General features: G+C 30.8%; 1 protein-coding gene across 1 annotated transcript in view; it reads left to right on the top strand.

Moving 5' to 3' along the window:
- Nucleotides 1-276: 276 nt before the first annotated feature.
- Nucleotides 277-23,741, top strand: part of LOC142227447 (DNA-binding protein D-ETS-6-like) — a 37,292-nt gene continuing 13,827 nt past the window's right edge. The window contains exon 1 of the mRNA XM_075298016.1: nt 277-1,611. Coding sequence (XP_075154131.1) covers nt 870-1,611 — 742 coding nt within the window. The 5' untranslated portion in view covers nt 277-869. The remainder of the gene's footprint in view (nt 1,612-23,741) is intronic.

The raw sequence follows: 23,741 nt of genomic DNA, 5'->3' as shown, positions 1-23,741 counted from the left end.
TATAAAAATGGAATTTATGTATACTTTTCCACTTTTAACTTAACGTTTTGGGGTACAAACGAACAATTGGGGTACAAACCCCAATGGAAATATAACGATAAAAAATTAAAACATGGCAGCCCTCAAATAGCTTTTTGGCGCACTCTCTGTCTTTGTCATTATTTTTTACGTAGTCTCTGCATTAGAGAGCAAGCGATCATTGTAAACACAATCCCATCAATTCATTCATAAATCGGCTACTCACCATTCATTCTTTGTTCATTCATGGTTTCCGACAAGGTGGTGGAATTTCGAGATTATTTACTCATTGATCGTTTGGGTGAGCAGTTGGACGCGTTGTTGATCGCTATACTCGAGATTTTCACATATTTTCAAATTGATAGACAACAGTTTAAATGGAAATTATTAAATATCAATAAATTAACAATTAATAATATTATTAAATTAAATTAATGAAATAGTGAACAAAGAAAAACATATCTTGCTCACACGTACACTTAGCCGAACAACGCGATTGGCCGGCCGGTTCCGCGAGACCAATGATTCATACAAGCCTGATGAAGATATAAGTGTACGTAGTAAATCAGTTCGTGGAATCCCCATATACGTTTACGTGAATCATAATTCCGTGGTGCATTAGCAGTCGGTGCCTTTCGAATTAAAATGAAAATTGTGTGTTTTTGAATGTGTGCGTCCTAGCGATCTAAAGAAGTGTCGTATATTTCAAAGATATTTGGCGCCATAATCAGTGACGTTAATTTTGATATTTTTGTGGTTTTTCCTAGAAAAGGTCCCCTAAATTCCAATAACTCGACCGGTATAAAGAAGGACAAAGATTGGGCCGTTGTGTTTCCTTTTGATTTGTATAAATGGCTATCATTTGTTATCCTTATGCAAATGAAACAGTTATTTTAACGAAATTCTCACAAGAGCTTTTGCATAGACCATTCGTTAAACTAATTGGTGAAAGACCGATGCATGAGAACTCGCATGATCTGCATGCGGAAGAAAGTGTTAAAAATGAAGATAAGTGTAGTTTAGGTGCTGGCGCTTGTGAATTAGAAGAACGGCGGTCAAAACTAAGTTTCGTGGAAAAGAGTAGAAGTGTAAGCCGCAGATCCACAATCAACGAATATGATGATTGCAGTTCATCGTCGAATAACAATAGTACCTACACCGACAGAACGGATAGCTCCACAGCCAGCAGTGATAACTGTAGTAATTCCAGTTTGAACCAATTCCCCAGAAAACAGAATGGAAATAAGGAAACCCCGACCCTATCGATCGTTTCAACGAAGGAGACTAAAATTAGGGGAAATACACCTAACCCCCCATCACCGGTGGAGGTCCCAGTTGATCCCCGTGTTTGGAACTCGGATCATATAGCTGGTTGGGTAAGGTGGATGACAAAGCAGTTTAGAATCGAACCTGAACCGGACATCTCCAGATTCCCTACAAGTGGTGCGGAGCTATGTACAATGAGCAGAGCAGAATTTTGGGTTTGTGCTGGCTCCCGTGAAGGCGGAAAACTTTTTGCTAAACATTTTGCTTTGACGCTGCACCATGCGACCGGAAGGGAAACTAGTCCAATGTTAACTGATAATGAGCCAAGTGAGTTATTACAATAAAATATCACAAACAATCGTAATGCAAATCTGTTGTAGGAAAAACTAACACTAAAAAACACTACACTCAAAAAAAGTTTACTGGAATCTAAAGATTTTGACCTTCCCTTAAGGATTTCGGTATTGATTCCGATCCAAAGATGCGGCTTCTTTAAAATAAAGAAATTTTTAGCGACCTATCTGGTTTAAATATAGGGCCAATAAAATTAAAATTAGGATACAGATCTCATTTATCAAATTTTCATTATCTTTTATTTAAAGATTTAAAGCTATGTAGCTCTCCAGTAATGTTGGTAACATTTCTGACATTTCATTGGGAAGTTGTTCTAAAGGCACAACTTTACATTCTATAATGTCCTTCCAAAGATGTTCTTTCTTTTAAATACACAGGTAGTTGTTTTAATTAAATTTTTTATAAGTCGCTTTTCTCATATTCTTAATGGATAATTTTAACTTCATTTGTTTCAAATAGGTTAAAAACGGAGTAAGAATAAATTACTAATTGAAAATATCCAAACATTTCAGTCAAGGGTTAGAATGCATTAAAAATTATAAAAAATATTTATTTGACAGTTTTTTTAAACACTGAATTCGGAACACATCTTAAAAAGTGATGTAAATTCAGTGCAATAACTCTTCAAATGGTGGACATCCGTCCTATGACAAGCCCATGTTAAATTCATCGCTTCTGCGCCAATTTTGCACCTTTTCCGGATCCAAAAAGAACATTTTATCTATTTTTGGCAACGCTTACTGGGTGTCTTTAAAACACATATGCTATTTTTGCTTTGCATATAAGACGCATTTCTCTGATATAAAGTCGTTTGTCTTGTCCAAAACTCTATAAACTTTTCAATGAAGTGGTCCTGTCCTTATAATTAAGTGATTCGAATTCAAAAATGGTATATTTATATGAAAGAAGATTTTGTTTAAATAAGGTCAAATAGGCTTTAGTAACTCTGAACTGTTTTTCACAATTAATAAAATTTTCTTTAACTTTATTGTCTTTTGGCATCTTGACTACAAAGCAACAGAAAGCTTTTTCAGTGTCAAGTTTTTTCTCAGGAGTATAAGAGAATACGAGGGCAGTTCGGAAACTTCTTAGCCTAGCACAAAAAGCGCGGTATAAACAGAAAAAAGTTAAGTGTTTTGGAAACTTCCATCTCTGTTATGAACACATGTCAAATTTTGTTTCAACTCCTTCACATAGAAACAGGTGTTCAAAAAGGACGCATCCGCAATTTTTTTACAATGGAAAAATTAGAAATGCGTGCTGTCATTAAATATTCACATAAAAAAGGTTTATCGGGACAAGAAATTCATAATGATATGGTGAATGTGTTAGGTGGAAGTGCTCCTTCATATGCAACTGTAAAAAATTGGGTTGCTGAATTTAAACGTGGTCGTACAAGCATTGGAGATGAACCACGTAGTGGACGTCCAAAAACAGCAACAACAACAGAAATTGTAGCTAAAGTGCATGATATGGTATTAAATGATTGACGAATAAAAGTGCGTGAAATTGCTAATATTATGGGCGTCTCAAATGATCGAGTCCATTTAATTTTGCATGAAGAACTACAGATGAAAAAGCTTTCTGCAAGCTTTTTTTGTTAACAGTCGATCAAAAACGTATAAGAATGAACATTTCTTAAGCTTGTTTGGATCGTTTTAAGCGAAATAAAATTGATTTTAAGCGTCGTTTCATAACTGTTGATGAGGCATGGATCCACCACTATACTCCAGAGACAAAAGAACAATCCAAACAATGGACTGAAGCTGGAGGAAGTGTCCCAAAGAAGGCAAAATCAATTCAATCGGCTGGTCAGGTTATGGCAACTGTTTTTTTTTTTGAGATTTCAAAGGTATTTTATTGATTGACTATCTGCAAAAGGGCAAAACAATAAATTCAGAGTACTATTGCAACCTTTTGGATCAATTAAATGTACAAATTCGAGAAAAACGTCCTGGTTTACAACACAAAAAAATCATTTTTCATCAAGACAACGCACCAGCGCACAAGAGTGTTTTAACAATGGCTAAAATCAACGAATTAAAGTACGAGTTGCTTGACCACCCACCTTATTCTCCTGATTTAGCTCCCAGTGACTTTTACTTGTTCTCAAATCTAAAAAAATTCCTTGGCAAGAGTTTTACCTCAAATGAAGATGCAATTACAGTTGTAAACCACTATTTTGAAGACCTTGAGGAAAACTATTTTAATCAAGGGATAGAATTGCTAATTGAAAAATAAAAATATTTTTGAAAAACTAACTATTCTCTTTCATTGATAGGCTAAGAAGTTTCCGAATCGCCCTCGTACTTGTCTTTATTAGGATATAGTAGATTATATGCGTGGAATATGTATGTATGTAAACCACCTTAAAAAATCGCCTCAAACATATTTTCAGAACGCACGTAAATTTTTGGATACTGACATTGTTTCGTCAGTGGTATTTGGTATTTGTTTTATGTTAATATATAATATTTTTGGGAGTGCTTTGGGACTAACATATGTTTGTCGACATCCAGAAGAAACATGGTTGTCACGATCATATTCGAAGAAATAATATGATAGAAGCTAATTTTGCGGCAACTATGTAACATTTTCACCTGCTACTATGTTGGTTCTGTGAACATAGTTCTTAGAAAAATGTAATTGTCCTCATCTAAAATCTTTTTATATTGGTATTCGTTACAAATGTTTTTCTCCCAGTTAAAATAACATGATCACAACCCCAAAAAAAAAAAAATATCTTTATGAAAATACGTACACCCAGAAAAAAGTGTCTTCGAAACTAAAGGAAAAAATGTTCATCAATTTAGTTTAGCCATTTTATTTTCATTCAGTTAAATTTTTGTGTGAAATAATAAAATTTACTTGTTTCAGTAAAAAATCTTAAACTGAAAGCAGTTAGGAATAGTTCATTAACTAGAACAAGGCATGGAATTTTACTAATACTGTTTTCTTCGCTGGGTATAAGAATTTTCTACTGAAGAAGAAAAGTTTGTTCACTGATAACAAAGCATTCGTTAAAATAAACAAAAACCGAACTAAAACCAAGTTTCCTCAAATTTAGTAAAATTTCTTATAAAATGATAATTCTGACTTCCTTTATTATAGAATGCTTATCATACATACGAATAACACTTGGCATAGAAAAATATTTTAGTTCATTCGTACTAAGAAGTATTCAATCCTTTCAAAACTTCAGGAAACGCACTTGTTAGAATATAGGAAAATTTCCTACATTTCTTTTATCTACCTGTAATCGATACCTGTCATCGATGTAATCGATATGTTTCCGCGTGGGTTGTTTTTTTAGTTGGAATCGCGTTGTTATACGGAGAGATAATTACAAAATAATATAGAAAAAAAAAATATCAGTGATGCTAACCTTTTGTGAAAAAATTGGTTTAGGATTTTTTTGTTAATATTTGTAGGTATTGAAATTGTAAAATGTGGACAAAATTGCTAGGCAGCAACTTATTCAAAGTGAAAGGTACTAGAAGAAGAAAAAAATGTGTTTTAAAATTTCAAGGCCAGTCGATGCTGTTGATTCTAAATAAATATATTAATAAAATATGTCTTTTATTAAAGAAAAAATTTCTTATATAAATACATAAAATTGTATTTAAAAACGAATGTAAGCAGTTCTAATTTTGAAGCAAAAGGTTTACCACAAATATGTAAGATTTGTCCAAATGAATGAAAAAAGTTCAATAAAATCATTCCATATATGACTTCAATTCAGTTAAATTTTTTCATTCTCTCGTATAGTGGTACATAAATATAGGAAAATGTTAACTAATGTATGGAATGCATTCTACCTAATTTCTACGAAAATCATATCGTTCAAAAAACTAAAAATGTCTTTGGCGCTATACGAAGTTCAACTTTCTTTACAATGAGTTCATTTTAACTTAAAGAAGGGGTCACTTTTTTCTGGGTGTAGCCGATAAAAAAAATTTTCCCTGCAAAAAATTGAAGGGTTAGGTAAATGATTTTCCTGACCATGTAATGGTCTCAAATTCTGTGTTTTAAATGATAGAATATGTGTGCGTCATTTGACAACAACCCAGCAAAAAAATTTGGAAGTTCTTCCAAAGGCACAACTTTAAAAGCCCTTCGGGAAGATGCACTCCCAATGATGTTCTTTATTTTAACTCCCCAGGAAGTTCTTTTAATTCAATTTTTTATAACTTGGTTTTTTCATACTTTTAATGGGTAATTTTAACTTTTTTGTTTCAAATAGGTTAAAAACAGAGTAAGAATTCATAAAATGGTACAAATCATTTAAATTTTGTCGAAAAAAAATGCTAAATCCAATCTGAAAAAATTGTGATTTTTTGAAAATATTTGAGTTCAAACCTTTCTCAAATTCTATGATTTAAATGATAGAATATGTGTGCGTCATTTGACAACAACCCAGCAAAAAAATTTGGAAGTTCTTACAAAGGCACAACTTTAAAAGCACTTCGGGAAGATGCACTCCCAATGATGTTCTTTATTTTAACTCCCCAGGAAGTTCTTTTAATTCAATTTTTTATAACTTGGTTTTTTCATACTTTTAATGGGTAATTTTAACTTTTTTGTTTCAAATAGGTTAAAAACAGAGTAAGAATTCATAAAATGGTACAAATCATTTAAATTTTGTCGAAAAAAAATGCTAAATCCAATCTGAAAAAATTGTGATTTTTTGAAAATATCAGAGTTCAAACCTTTCCGACAAGCGTTAGAATCCATTAAAAATTATATAAAATTATAAAAATTATTTATTTGACAAAATATCGCAGAATTTTTTAATTTACATCCAAAACATTGAATTCGGATAACACCTAAAGAAGTGATGCAAATTCAGTGCAACGGCTGTTGAACTGGAGGACTTCCGTCCTATGACAAGCCCATGTTAAATTCATCGCTTCTGCGTCAATTTTGCACCACTTCCGGATCCAAAAAGAACATTTTCATTACTTTTTTGGCGACGCTTTTTTGCTGGGCATTTAAATGGTTTTTTGCCAGCATACATTTTGCTCGGGTAGAAAATTCTTTTAATAAGGACACAATACACGTTTTTCTACTTCCCTGTCAACATTTCAAAGTTCCATTTCATCCTCATCGCTACCATAGACTCGTAAATGACACTGCTACAATCGGCAACTGTGATGAGGAAGCGAATCAACAGGCACAAAATTTATATGATGGTATTTTGCCATCACTATTCTTACAAGAGCCGTTTTATATTTTGTGAAAGGCCAAGCGCAACTAGCTTATTATAATTTATTTAAATAAAAAGGAAAATGAAGGGCTGAAAATATAGTTATTACGCCTAAAATTGTGAAAGGTATATTTGGTGAACAATTTGCGAATTTCAAAATAGAGTTAAGTGATAGTTTTTCAAATATTTTCCAGACACGCTGCCTCAAGAATAATCACTGATAGATACTGGAGCATCAGCCGAGTACAACAGCATTGCAACTTCTAAATCAACATAAATCCCTTTTAAGGCATTATATTCAATGTGTTTTTATTCGTATAACCCCCATTTTCTTGAAGCTCCGTTAGAGTCCCGTTAACTAACGAACTTTTATACCGCATTATGAACATAGCTGTCATCTTGCCTATATATTCCATATGCCAGTTAGGAACATAACTTCCGAAATTTTTAAAAGTTAACCGAAGAGAAGATATTTGCAATTTAGTTTTTGCTAACTGGGAGTTAAAGCCTAACGAACCTACAAGAAATGGCCGTAAATGTTACATCTGAAATAATTTATAAATTTTTATTCAAAGTAATAAACATCTAAACAATCGTATTCTACTTGACCACAATTATTCTTTTACAACTATCTCAAAATTCACTTTTTCCAATAGATTGAAGGGGCTCTTATTCGGGTCATTCTAAATTTATCTAAAAGGGCACCTAAAAATTGCACTCATGCCCTGCTTTTTTGTAATAACTTGGAGTGGTACAACATCTCAATAGTGACGGCACTTTTCCGACGAGTTTTGGATATCGTATAAGACTGTTTTCGACGTGGTGGGGATTCTCAGAAGCGCCGTGAAATACAAAAAATGTTGGCAGGGTTATAGTGTTTTGTCTCAATGAATCCTGATCGTATACTGACTAAAAAACAACACAACTGAAGTTAAATATTATTTTTCTTCCGTCTCGATTTGCTCTGACGCCACAATAAGAAAAAAATGCATGCCTTCATAAACATGAAATTCTGCTCTCAAGCCGTCGTGTACACTCATTGCCTATACCTTTATCTATCTAGCTCATAGATGGTCTGTATCAAACTTTTTTAGGTTTGTGACTGTCAACGTCGGAAAAAGTCGTAACTGTAGAATAAGTAACAAAAGTCGTAAACTCAAAATACATCAGTTTTTATATGAAAAATCTGTAAACACAGAAAGACGCTCCTTCGAAAACTTCACACAATATAAAATTTTTTATAAATTGTCCTTTGGGGTCTTAAGCAGGGCTGTGGAGCCGGAGTCGGAGTCTTGGAGTCGGAGTCTGAAGATTTTGCTGGAGTCGGAGTCGGAGTCGTAAAAATTTTGCTCGACTCCGACTCCGGCTAAACCAAATTTTTTAAAACACTTCACATTTTTGTAACTAAGCAAGTTTTTACGCAAATTAGATTCCATTGCGTTATTCATTCGATCAATGTACAGCATGATTAAAGCCAATTACGGCTATCTTTTTATGTTTCCTAGAATGTTAGACTAGCAGATGGGCTGTATCGATCCATTTTAATGCTCATATCAATCGAACAATCGAAATTATTTTTTTTTTATTTTATTTTAAGGCCATATACATATGTGGAATATTGAAGGGGCTCTTATTCGGGTCATTCTAAATTTATCTAAAAGGGCACCTAAAAATTGCACTCATGCCCTGCTTTTTTGTAATAACTTGGAGTGGTACAACATCTCAGTAGTGACGGCACTTTTCCGACGAGTTTTGGATATCGTATAAGACTGTTTTCGACGTGGTGGGGATTCTCAGAAGCGCCGTGAAATACAAAAAATGTTGGCAGGGTTATAGTGTTTTGTCTCAATGAATCCTGATCGTATACTGACTAAAAAACAACACAACTGAAGTTAAATATTATTTTTCTTCCGTCTCGATTTGCTCTGACGCCACAATAAGAAAAAAATGCATGCCTACATAAACATGAAATTCTGCTCTCAAGCCGTCGTGTACACTCATTGCCTATACCTTTATCTATCTAGCTCATAGATGGTCTGTATCAAACTTTTTTAGGTTTGTGACTGTCAACGTCGGAAAAAGTCGTAACTGTAGAATAAGTAACAAAAGTCGTAAACTCAAAATACATCAGTTTTTATATGAAAAATCTGTAAACACAGAAAGACGCTCCTTCAAAAACTTCACACAATATAAAATTTTTTATAAATTGTCCTTTGGGGTCTTAAGCAGGGCTGTGGAGCCGGAGTCTTGGAGTCGGAGTCTGAAGATTTTGCTGGAGTCGGAGTCGTAAAAATTTTGCTCGACTCCGACTCCGGCTAAACCAAATTTTTTAAAACACTTCACATTTTTGTAACTAAGCAAGTTTTTACGCAAATTAGATTCCATTGCGTTATTCATTCGATCAATGTACAGCATGATTAAAGCCAATTACGGCTATCTTTTTATGTTTCCTAGAATGTTAGACTAGCAGATGGGCTGTATCGATCCATTTTAATGCTCATATCAAATCGAACAATAAAATAAAAAAAAATTATTTTTTTTTTATTTTATTTTAAGGCCATATACATATGTGGAATATTTACAGAAAAAATTTTCAAAGTTTTTTTTATAGAAAATTTTGTCAAAATGTTATTTCTATAAAAAGTTTTGTCAAAATTTTATTTCTATAGCAAAATTTTGTCAAAATTTTATTTCTATAAAAAATTTATTCAAAATTTTATTACTATAGAAATATTTTTTCCAATAGAAATTTAGTTAAAATTTTATTTCTATAGAAAATTGAGTCAAAATTTTGTTTCTATAGAATATTTTGCAAAATTTTATTTCTATAGAAAATTTTGGAAAATTTTGTTTGTTACACAAACATTTTTTCAAAATTTTATTTCTATTGATAATTTTATTTCTATAAAAATTTAAGTCAAAATTTTATTTCTATAGAAAATTTTGCCAAAATTTTATAGTAATAGATTTTTGTATTAAAAAATTTGGTCAAAATTTTATTTCTATATCAAATTTAGTCAAAATTTTATTTCTATAGAAAATTTAGTCATCATTTTGTTTCTATAGAATATTTTGCAAAATTTTATTTCTATAGAAAATTTTGCAAAATTTTCTTTGCTACACAATTTTTTTTAATTGTATTTCTATTGATAATTTTTTCAAACTTGTATTTCTATAAAAAATTTGCCAAATTTTATTTCTATAAAAATTTTATTCAAAATTTTATTTCTATATATTTGGTCAAAATTTGATTTCTATAGAAAATTTTACCAAAATTTTATTTCTATAGAAAATTTAGTCAAAATTTTGTTTCTGCAGAAAATAAAATTTTGCAACATTTTTTCCAAAATTGTATGCTCACAGATACTCACTGCTAAGTCGAAAGAAATGACTCAAATTTTCAAATTTTTCAATGAATGAATCATAAATGAATTTTTGCGAAATTGTCTAAACAATTATAAATATTTCCCAAATATTGCCCGAGATTTTGTAGAAGTCTGATTTGAGATTTTATCAAAATGTAGATCTAAATACAAAGTTGTGCAGAGTATATTATAATCGGCCCGCCTGACTTTAGACTTTCCTTGCATTTTTTGTTAAAATTGTGTTACGTCCTATAACGTTAGATTTAAATGTTAAGTACATAGATTTTGTGGAAGTATATACAATTTTGTCTAACTCGATTCAGATTCAAATTCATGCATATGGGAATATAAACCTTTATATAGCTCGCAACAAATTTAAAGGATTTGAGATAGTATCAATAATTTTGGTCCACAAATACATATACTGTTGGTATCTTCTCATATTATGATGGGTTTTATATCATTATTTTATTTATTAAACATTGCCCTAAATTTGAAATATAGAGTTCAATTGGCATCTAATGTGCAATTAAGACCTTTTTTGCACACATAAATAAATACGATACTTTATATCGATCCACTTACGGTACCCCCACAATAGAACTACAAATTAGTGGTATTAAAATTAGATTTAGTTATATTACTCGGAGTCGACTCCGGAGTCGGAGTCGAGCTGATGAAAAATGCTGGAGTCGGAGTCGAGCAAAATTGGCTCGACTCCACAGCCCTGGTCTTAAGTCCACAGAAATGTTCAAATACTTTAACTTATTTTTCTTCCGTCTCGATTTGCTCTGACGCCACAATAAGAAAAAAATGCATGCCTACATAAACACGAAATTCTGCTCTCAAGCCGTCGTGTACACATATTGCCTATACCTTTATCTACACTGTTAGAAAAATATGTTTTTCATATGTTTCGATATAAACAAAATGTGTTTCGGGCACAATTTTTAAACACAATATATTTAAGTGCAAACATGTAATGTTCTCAAACTAACACTAAATGTTTGGAACACATATGTTTATATGTTAGAATATATTATGTTTGGGGCATGCATGTTTCATAAAAATTATATGTGTGAATGTAAACATATATAAATTTACAAATTTCGAGTAAACATATATATGTTGTGATATTTTATTCAGAGATCGACAGAGAGAGAGAGAGAGAGAGTATAGAGAAAGAAATAGAGATAAAAACCGGGAGGGTTGACGAGAGATATCAAATTAACACAGCGAGAGAATCGAAAGAGAGCAATTTCTGTGAAACCGCTTATATGTTGTTTCGGAAACTGCTTTATGATAAGGCCAAAAATGTTATACGCTTAAGTCTAAATATTATTTAATTTAAGTCTAAATATTATTTAATTTGTGTATATTATAAAATTATTTATGTATGTTTATACTCGACCCCACGTTCTTCCTTTGTTAGAGTTTTTGAATTCCTTCCAAAATATCAAACTTTTATACCAAAATCAGTTTTTTATTACAAAATTGTTATTTTTGCAATAAAAAAATAATATTTTATCCAAAAGCTCAGTCCATTTCGTTTATATCAAGCATTGTTTCTGACTGTAAATCTTTAATAACCCACATTTCGAAGTTTCATTATAAAAATTTAATATAGTATAAATATAAATGTGTAAATTAAAAAAAAAAAACAATTGGTGTTTGGTCGGAGCAGGGATTGAACCCACGACCCTTTGCATGTACGGCAGACATGCTAACCACTGCTCCACGTTGCCAACACATGTATGTTTCTGTTAAATAATGTTATGTTTGCATGGGCTCGTGGGCGCTGCAAACTATGCTATATAAATGTAACTTATAACGATAATTGTCTTCTGGTGACTATAACAGCTACGTAGCTCAGTGGTAGTGTGTTGGCTTACAAACTGTATGGTCCTCGGTTCGATTTTCCGTCCAGGCGAAAGGTAAAATTTAAAAAAATTATAAAATTGAATAATTTCTTCAACATTATTTGTATTACAGAAAAAGGTGCCAAGAACTAAAAAATTTCGTGGAAGTGAAAATTATGTTAGGGAATGAGCACAATCTTCTTTGTGGAAAATTCTTCCAAGCATATAATATTTTTGGGCTCAAAATGCTTCCTAACATATAATATTTTCTCATATAACAAACATATTAATGTTTCGGCAGTATCCAATAATATATGTGCTTCCTGCAAACTATGTTTGGAACATATGTTAGAGAGGCGATTTTTTTTGAGGGTGTATCTACCTCAGAGATGGTCTGTATCAAACTTTTTTAGGTTTGTGACTGTCACAAAGTTGTAAACGCCGGAAAAAGTCGTAACTGTAGAAAAAGTAACAAAAGTCGTAAACTCAAAATACATCAGTCGCTCCAGCGAATTCGATGATATCCAAGATGATGATATGCGCGAAGAAGTGTCAATCCTCAGGAATGTTCATAATTTTCGGTTTTAGTCCCCACATTTTTCCTACAAAGCTACTGTAGATTTTTTCGCTCTTTCTTCAATATTAAGCTTAAAGTTCGGCCTCCTGTCCAATATAACCCCAAGGTATATTGCACACTCAACAACGGGAATATAAAAACCACCTAAGGGAATGGGCTGGTTTAACCATTGGACACTTTTCACAAATTTCTGCAAAAACTGACAGCGAAGGAAAACTTCTACTTCAGTCCTTCATAAGTAAACTGCTGTTTAGAGGAAATTTTATACAAACGCTTTTTGACTTATTAGAGCCAATTTCCATAGTAATTGCAAATTGTCATTCGCTGATGCAACACAAGCTCGGGGAACCAAAGTAAATTAAACAAGTAAGGAAAGTCTAAAGTCGGGCGGGCCGACTATATTATACCCTGCACCACTTTGTAGATCTAAATTTTCGATACCATATCACATCCGTCAAATGTGTTGGGTGTTATATATAAAGGTTTGTCCCAAATACATACATTTAAATATCACTCGATTTGGACAGAATTTGATAGACTTTTACAAAATCTATAGACTCAAAATTTAAGTTGGTTAATGCACTAGGGTGGAACACAATTTTAGTAAAAAATATGGGAAACATTTAAATCTGAAGCAATTTTAAGGAAACTTCGCAAAAGTTTATTTATGATTTATCGCTCGATATATATGTATTAGAAGTTTAGGAAAATTAGAGTCATTTTTACAACTTTTCGACTAAGCAGTGGCGATTTAACAAGGAAAATTTTGGTATTTTGACCATTTTTGTCGAAATCAGAAAAACAGATATATGGGAGCTATATCTAAATCTGAACCGATATCAACCAAATTTTGCACGCATAGTTACAATGCTAATTCTACTCCCTATGCAAAATTTCAACTAAATCTGAGCAAAAAATTGGCCTCTGTGGGCAAATGAGTGTAAATCGGGCGAAAGCTATATATGGGAGCTATATCTAAATCTGAACCGATTTGGCTGATATTTTGCAAGTTTTTCGAGTCTCATAAAATATTCGGATGTACACCCTCACAAAAAATCGCTTCTGTAACATATACTCCCAAACATATTTTGCTTCAAGCATATACATTTTTGGGTATTGCCCAAACATTTATATATTTGATCTCTTCCAATATATAATATGTTTGAAAGCATATTGGTCTAAACAATATATGTTTGGGTAGTCTAAGTTCCAAACATTTTATATTTTTGCATCCAAATTCAATAATGTTGTCTTCCAAAAAGCAATATGTTATTATGTGAACATATAATATGTTTGGAAGCATTTTGCACCCAAAAATATTATATGCTTAAAAAAAATTCTCCCAAACAATATTGTGCTCAAAATTTTATTTATTTATTTATATATTTACAATCATAATGAATTATGAAAATAAACAGGTAATATAGGTGCTAACAACATAGGTTTTCGACCTGAATGCTCAAAATTTTGTTTCTGCCTAATTGTATATTCCCCCACATCTTTCTCACTTCCACGAGATTTTTTAGTTCTTAGCACCTCTTTCTGTAATACAAACATTGTAGAAGAAATTATTCAATTTTATGATTTTTATTTTATTTTAATTTTACCTTTTGCCGGACGGGGATTCGAACAGCGGACCACACAGTTTGTAAGGATCAAAGAAGTAGCTGATCAATTGCCCAAGGAAAAATAAAATGTTAATTTTGTAATAAAAAGCAACAACCACCAACTTAATTCACTCAAAATATTGTGTTTAAAAATTTGTGTTCCAAACATATAATGTTTATAGCCAAACATATGAAAAATAGTCTTTTTCATCCGTGTACGGAATTTGAGGAAGATCGGTTGATATACACGTCAATTATGACCAGATCGGTGAAAAATATATATGGCAGCTATATCTAAATCTGAACCGATTTTTTCCAAAATCAATAAGGATCGTCTTTGAACCGAAACAGGACCCTATACCAAATTTTAGGACAATCGGACTAAAACTGCGATCTGTACTTTGTACACAAAAATACATCAACAGACAGACGGACAGACAGACAGACGGACAGACAGACAGACGGACAGACGGACATCGCTAAATCGACTCAGAATTTAATTCTAAGCCGATCCATATACTAAAAGGTTGGTCTATGATTACTCCTTCTTGGCGTTACATACAAATGCACAAATTTATTATACACTGTACCACAGTTGTGGTGAAGGGTATAAAAAATGTTCATCATTTTAGGGTTTCGTCAGTAGGTTTACGAATTTTGACATACGTATTATACCGTCGCAAATGTATGTGGCAAAAGTCACAGTTTTGACGGGCAATCCCTGATCTAGCTCTCTCTCTCTCTGTCTACGTAACATATCACAACAAAAGTAAAATTATATTTTTACATATTTTTTTTTACCGTAACATATGAAAAACATACATTTCTATCCGTGTGACAATAGTGGTAACCATATGTTTGATCGAAGCTGTTGTTAATTAATTTACTTATGTGTTAGACCCACTCTTTGATCACTACACACATCAAAATAATTATTTCCGTCAAAACGAAATTTTAGAACGATTTGTTTTTCGCTGTAAGGAAGTTTGTTTGGAAGAACACAATTTTGGTGAAAGGACTAACTAACTAAGTAATAAAAACGATACTATGTAGGATTTATTCCTATAGAGTAAGAATTAAACAATGGTACAAATTATTAAATTTTTGTCAAAAAACAAATGCAATTTGCATTGTACAAACATTGCGAATTTAAAAAAAAATTTAAAGTCAAACGTTTCCGACAAGCGTTAGAATGCATAAAAATTATTTACTTAGCAAAATATAAAAATGTTGTTGTTTTTATTGCAGCGTAAAACCATACATTGACTAAACTACAAGTGTAGCTTAACCAACAGAGGAAAAGAATGTTTGTCAAATTTATTTGGGCAAAGCCCTATAGACTGCAAGATGGTTGGATGGACGCACGTTTCGGAATTACCACATTCCTCATCAGCATCCTCTACTTGCAGCAAAACTATCAACCAATTATCAGAATAAATTCAGGCAGTTCATTAAACCCAACAATGAACCACACTTGAACCTCCCGAAAAAAGGTTTTGTATGATAGCCGGCTTATGCCGAAATAAATTCAAAACAAACATATCTCTTTTCCTATGCCACTGTCAAATCATTGATTTGAATTCAGTTGGCTGTGTTTATTTTGAGCGTACTTCCTCTTCTTTTTCAATTCTTTTTGTTTTGTTATTGTTGTTAAGCTGCAATAAAAACAACAACAATGCTTAAAGAACAAAACCAACAATAACAAAACAAAAAGAATGGAAAAATATAAAAATTTAATAAAATTTTTACAATGAAATTAATTTTTTGTTTACGTTTTGCTTTTATGTATATCAATAGAAACGTTTTAATAAAACTATTTAATAAAAATGTTAAACGTAAAAAAAATGCATATGATTTCAAGAAATCAAAAAACGAATACTTTTGTGAGTCACCGTAAATTATTTATTTAGCAAAATATCACAAAAATTATTTATTTAGCAAAATATCAAAAAATTATTAAAATTAATACAATGAAATTAATTTCTTGTTTACGTTTTGTTTTTATGTATGTTCATAGAAACGTTTTAATAAAATTATTTAATAAAAATGTTAAACGTTTTACAAAAAAATGCATTGATTTCAATAAATCAAAAAACGAATACTTTTGTGAGTCACCGTAAATTATTTATTTAGCAAAATATCACAAAAATTTTTAATTCACAAAAAATGCATTGATTTCAAAAAATCAAAAAACGAATACTTTTGTGAGTCACCGTAAATTATTTATTTAGCAAAATATCACAAAAATTTTTAATTCACATCCAAAGCACTGAATTCGAATTACATCTTAAGAAGTGATGCAAACTCAGTGCAACGGCTGTAGAAATGGTGGACATCCGTCCTATGACAATCCCATGTCAAATTCATCGCTTTCGCCCCAATTTTACACCACTTCCGGATCCAAAAAGAACATTTTCCTTGCTTTTTGGCGACGCTTTTTTTTGCAGGAAAAGGCTTTGGAGAATATAGGGATGTGAAAATAACTTGAGTTTTTTTTCCTTGGCGGTCGCGGTATTTATTTGGACAAACGTTTGATATATTTGAATTTAGAGTAAATGGGAATTTCTAGTTTCCATTGTAACTGTCAAACTAAAACATCTAAAATCGGTGTGAACGGTGAAATATTTTGGAAAAACGAGGCAGTTTCATAATAAAATGTAATGTAGTAGTATATATATATATATATATATATATATATATATATATATATATATATATATATATATATATATATATATATATATATATATATATATATATATATATATATATATATATATATATATATATATATATATATATATATATATATATATATATATATATATATATATATATATATATATATATATATATATATATAAAACTTTCGGTCGAAGCAGGGATTAAACCTACGACCCTTGGTATGCAAGGCGGGCATGCTAACCATTGAAAGATAAAATTTGAAAAAATTATGAAATAGAATAATTTTGTGATAGTCTTCCTCAATTTGTAAAAGACATCAACATCCTAAGTCAATGTTAAGAAACTTTACTTAAAGAAAACAATCCAGAAATGGACCGAGTTACCATTTCTTATAAACGAAGCACCAAAGACAACTTTTGGAAACGGAAATAGTAGAATTTTACTTATATTTAAAAATTTTCTCAAAAGTTCGAAAGGATGTCCTATATTACATACTACTATTACTAAATAAAATAGCAGAAAAGAACAGCGCTTGATATGTGTGTTTAATAAAATTTTTTTCTTTTATTGCTAAACTAAAAATTTTGTAATTATGTTTTTGGGTTAAAGGTTTGGACTTTTCGAAGAAATTCGGAGGATATCTGGAAAAAACTGTAACAAAAGATCAACGTTTACGACTTCCGTTTCCCATCGTTAAATTTTTTAGCTTTAACAGTTTACGTTTTTAATAAAACTTCAAATTAATTTGAAACCATAGTATGAACTATATGAAAAATTTTTTGGTTATTTTTAGATCTGTTCTAAAATGGGCTTTCAAGGTCTCTCAATATGCAAATAAAAAGACTTTATTTCATATTTACATCCGACGTTTCGTTGGTGATTTCCAACTTCTTCTGGGATGAATTTTTTATTGAAATATTTAGTTTTTTGTCATATTTTTTAAAATTAATTTTAAATTGTAAAAAGTAACGGCACAGGAACACCACGACATTAAACAAATATTTAAAATAATTTCAAAAATAATTACAAAACTAAATTAAAATATCACAGATGTTTTTCCTTATGACTACGATCATAGAAGATTGGACGTAAAATACTTAGTTATTGGAAGTTATAAGTTTATTTCTGCAAAATAGTATCATTCACAAACTTTTGTTGCAACATAGCTCTTTGCGATTCTATCGGAATGTTCAACACGCCCTCGCCATTACATACCACTCTCAGAACTTCCCACTCTTTCTACATACCTTTGAGGAGACGAAACAAGAGATAAATGCGCAGAGTCATTGTATGACGTGCTTAGTGACCCCTGCTGATTGCTAGTGATTTCATTGTTTGCCAACAGAATTCAATGATTCCAATGTGTCCTCGGAAAGAAGCTGTAGCAGACGTCAGAGGATTATTGTGATTTTTATTAGATGCCACATCCTGTGAGAAATTATCATATTTACATCGTTTATTACAGTTCATCACTTGAGCCATCTCGTGGCCCCACCCTGCTCCTTGTCGCCCATTGCTTCAATGAATTGTGCCTCATTGTGACCTTCCTTGCAGAGAGGTGAGTTGTCGTCACCGCGCAGTCATTTGCTGGAATTCGTTGTTTACGTTTCGGCTTACTTGTGTGTGGATGAATCCATTTTTAATGTTATTAACTTGAACACCTCTCAAATTATATTGCCCTGAAGTCATTGTTTTTCTCTATTTATTTTTTGTGGATCATAGAGAGATTAGCTTTAAGCACACATTATCTTCCTATCCATGCTGATAAACGGTATTTCGACACTCGAAACTGCATTGTTTCCTTTTTGAGCGTTAGTATTCATCCATCCGAATGTACCAAAGTAAAAGGAAAGTTTCCCTTTCTTATCATTTAATGAGTTGTGGGTTGAAAGGAAAAGGGTGCCGAAATGAAGAGTAAGATGTGATATATTTCACCTTTATCGGAATTCGGAAATCAATGAAAACATTTACAGAGGCTTTAGGAGGCAGTAGTACTTGACCACATAGTTCGTATTGTTTGCAAGTGGATTCACTTACCAATTCCCAAAAGTCCTATTTATATCAAAGGGGCATTCGAAGATTTCAATCGACGTTATAAATATAAAGATACAATCAAACAGGTCAATTTAGTATGACTGTGTGTGTGCGTTCGTTCGTTCATACATGTGATTACAATAAGTCTGTTCAGTTGAATGATTCAGTGGTGGGAGAGACTATTTTTATTTTCGATAGCTCATTTTGCGCTACCACCAGTCTAATTAATAACTTTATATAAAGTTTATACAAAGAAATCAAGTAATAAAAGTGACATAAAGCTTATTTTTGAATGTACTAAAAAATTGGGTAGCCCAACAAGTCTTTTTGTATTTCTAATTAAAGATCAACAGACTTTTTATATACATATATAATGGCCTCTATTGAGTCAAATATGTACCATTTTGGTCCACCAGTTTTTGACATTTTTCCGCTAAAGGCGTTATTCCATCAGTGTAAAACTTTATTTAGGGGAGTTCTGCATTGACCAAAAAATGGTAATGTTACAGTGCCAGGTCAGGGCTATATACTGGATGTATCAAAATTTCACAGCCAAACTCTGCCACACAAAATGTTGTTTTTCTGATTCAATCACGAAATTAATATATTAAGCCAAATTACCCCAATCTATTACAGAATTAATAGCATTAAGAAATATGTTTATTAAAAAATGAATTAATTTCTTCGGCACTTTAAAATAATTTTTTATTGATTCAATTAAACATTTATTTGATTTTGATCGCAAAAATCAATTATGTTATTTCAATAATTGAGGCAAGAGTTCATATGATTTAGCACATGTATTTTCAAATTATAATTATAGTTTTCTTTGGATTTGAGAAAAAAATTAATTTTAACTAACGAATAGTATATCTACTCTGAAAAAAAGCATGATCGGTTCCAAAGTTTTTGTCTTTACACTAATAATTATAGTATTGATTCCGAGCCAAAGAAGGTGAGAATTCAAGTAAGGATACTTTTAAGACACAATTCTCTTTTAAATTAGGGTTTTGTATAATTAGCGTTTTGATGAAAAAATACTGCAGATTTGTAGACAATTTCATTAATTTAAAATTAAATTTTTCTGAATTATTAAAGTCAAGTTGGCTTTAGCCCAAAAAAAATTATTTCACATTTTTAAGTTGAATCGATCAATTATAAGGACAATACGACTTCATTGAAAAATGTATCGACTTTTGGACAAGGAAAATACTTAATATTAGAGAAATGTGTCTTCTATGCAAAGTCAAGTTGGCTTTAGCCCAAAAAAAATTATTTCACATTTTTAAGTTGAATCGATCAATTATAAGGACAATACGACTTCATTGAAAAATGTATCGACTTTTGGACAAGGAAAATACGTAATATTAGAGAAATGTGTCTTCTATGCAAAGAAAATTCGCATTCGTATTTTAATGACAAGAAATCTTTGGCCTCACGACAATATTTTTTCAGTGTATATAAAACACTAATAATTGTAGTATTGATTCCGAGCCAAAGAAGGTGAGAATTCAAGTAAGGATACTTTTAAGACACAATTCTCTTTTAAATTAGGGTTTCGTATAATTAGCGTTTTGATAAAAAATACTACAAATTTGTAGACAATTTCATTAATTTAAAATTAAAATTTTCTGAATTATTAAAGTCAAGTGGCTTTAGCCCAAAAAAAATTATTTCACATTTTTAAGTTGAATCGATCAATTATAAGGACAATACGACTTCATTAAAAAATGTATCGACTTTTGGACAAGGAAAATACTTAATATTAGAGAAATGTGTCTTCTATGCAAAGTCAAGTTGGCTTTAGCCCAAAAAAAAATTATTTCACATTTTTAAGTTGAATCGATCAATTATAAGGACAATACGACTTCATTGAAAAATGTATCGACTTTTGGACAAGGAAAATACGTAATATTAGAGAAATGTGTCTTCTATGCAAAGAAAATTCGCATTCGTATTTTAATGACAAGAAATCTTTGGCCTCACGACAATATTTTTTCAGTGTATATAAAACACTAATAATTGTAGTATTGATTCCGAGCCAAAGAAGGTGAGAATTCAAGTAAGGATACTTTTAAGACACAATTCTCTTTTAAATTAGGGTTTCGTATAATTAGCGTTTTGATAAAAAATACTACAAATTTGTAGACAATTTCATTAATTTAAAATTAAAATTTTCTGAATTATTAAAGTCAAGTGGCTTTAGCCCAAAAAAAATTATTTCACATTTTTAAGTCGAATCGATCAATTATAAGGACAATACGACTTCATTGAAGAATGTATCGACTTTTGGACAAGGAAAATACTTAATATTAGAGAAATGTGTCTTCTATGCAAAGAAAATTCGCATTCGTATTTTAATGACAAGAAATCTTTGGCCTCACGACAATATTTTTTCAGTGTATATAAAACTAATTATTTCCGAGTAAAATTAGGCTTAATTAAAAACTAATTGATTTTTCGGCACTTTAAAATAATATGTTCATTGATTCAATTAACAATTTATTTGAGTTTGATCGTACAACTCAATCATTTCAATAATTGAGGCCAGAGTTCAGATGATTTAAAACATATATTTTCCAATTATAATTAAAGTTGGGATCTTCTTTGGATTTGAGAAAAAAATTTAATGAAACAATGAATAGTGTATCTTTATAAAAACTTGAACAGTGTATCTTTAACGGCAGTTTCAACATGAAGGCAAGACAGATATTTTGATTTTATGTCTAAATATGAAGAAAATGGAATGGACCATATCATGCACATTGGCTACAATTTCTGTTATTGTTGCTGTTTTTGACTTCCACTACGTGGTTCATCTTCAATGCTTGTACGACCACGTTTAAATTCAGCAACCCAATTTTTTTCTGTTGCATATGAAGGAGCACTTTCACCTAACACATTCACCATACCATTATGAATTTCTTGTTCCGATAAACCTTTTTTATGTAAATATTTAATGACAGCACGCATTTCTAATTTTTTCATTGTAAAAAAAATTCAGATGCGTCTTTTTTGAACACCTGTTTCCAAAGATAATTGAGTATAACAAGATTAAGCATTGTGCTCTTATAAAGAAAAAACAAATGTCAAGGTGTAGAGGGCTATGAGAAAAAATTGTTTTATTTGTCAATTTTTTCCAAAGCAGCTCTGCCCAGGAATAAATTCAAAACGCCAATATTCACATAAAACCATAATGAATATTCGCTTTAAAATACACATACGTTTTATTTTAATTTTCTACAATCGTTTTGGTATTGCTTTTGTGGGTTTTTATTCAGAAATTTATGAAAAACACAAATGTTATGATATTTTCCGACGCAAACGGCAGTACATTTGAGAGACACGTCGACGCAAACTTTATGATATTTTGTTGGCAGAGTCCTCTGGTGCTTCAGTTTTGCTATGACATGACTGCATCTTCTTCTCAATTATCTTTGTGTTTCTATATGGAGGAGTTGCCAGATCGAAACAAAATTTAACATGTGTTCATAACAGAGATGGATTTTTCCAAAACACTTAACTTTTTTCTGTTTACACGGCGCTTTTTGTGCTAGGCTAAGAAGTTTCCGAACAGTCCTCGTAGTAGTTCATTCTTACTACGTTTGGGAATCGTACGAAAATGGTGATTTGTTTTAGTTCATATTGAATTTATGTGTACGGTTATTGAACTTTATACTCACGTTTAGTTCATGAAAATTTGAGACATACTTAAAAAAAGTAAGATTTCATTAAGCTGTAGAAAATTTCGATAAAAATAATAAAATTTAACTACAAGTAAATAATTTTTTTCCAATAAAAATAAGTTAAATTTAGCGTTAGTTTAACTACGGAAAATTTTTTTGTGAACAAATTTAATGATACAAAACCTGCTCAACCAGAAATGACGCTGCGCCTCCTCGTGGTGCCCCCCCATTTGGGAAGCTCTGGTCTATGTAGTATATTTTTATAAGAGCAATGATGATTGTTATAAAATATTTAGTTGAGGGTGTAGTGGTAAATAAATGAGAAATAGGTTCTGTGCATTTTACTAAATCGGCATTTAAAAAAACCTCGTGGATTTGAGAAAGATGTGAGGGAAAATGGAATTAGCAAGAAAACAATGGTTTATATATATATATATATATATATATATATATATATATATATATATATATATATATATATATATATATATATATATATATATATATATATATATATATATATATATATAAACCATTGTTTTCTTGCTAATTCCATTTTCCCTCACATCTTTCTCAAATCCACGAGGTTTTTTAAAATGCAAAAAAATTAGCAAGAAAACAATGGTTTATATATATATATATATATATATATATATATATATATATATATATATATATATATATATATATATATATATATATATATATATATATATATATATATATATATATATATATATATATATATATATATATATATATATATATATATATATATATATATATATATATATATATATATATATATATATATATATATATATAAACCATTGTTTTCTTGCTAATTCCATTTTCCCTCACATCTTTCTCAAATCCACGAGGTTTTTTAAAATGCCGATTTAGTAAAATGCACAGAACCTATTTCTCATTTATATATATATATATATATATATATATATATATATATATATAAATCTATTGAACCGTTCAGAGTACTTTTAACCTTTAGTTTAAACTTGAGGTAACAAAATTAATTAGTGCTTCCAATATCTAAAATATTTGTTTCTTAGGTTTGCTGGTCTCT

This window comes from Haematobia irritans, chromosome 2 (assembly GCF_050003625.1).
Source record: "Haematobia irritans isolate KBUSLIRL chromosome 2, ASM5000362v1, whole genome shotgun sequence".
NCBI classification, from domain to species: domain Eukaryota; kingdom Metazoa; phylum Arthropoda; class Insecta; order Diptera; family Muscidae; genus Haematobia; species Haematobia irritans.
This window is presented reverse-complemented; position numbering and strand designations above follow the sequence as displayed.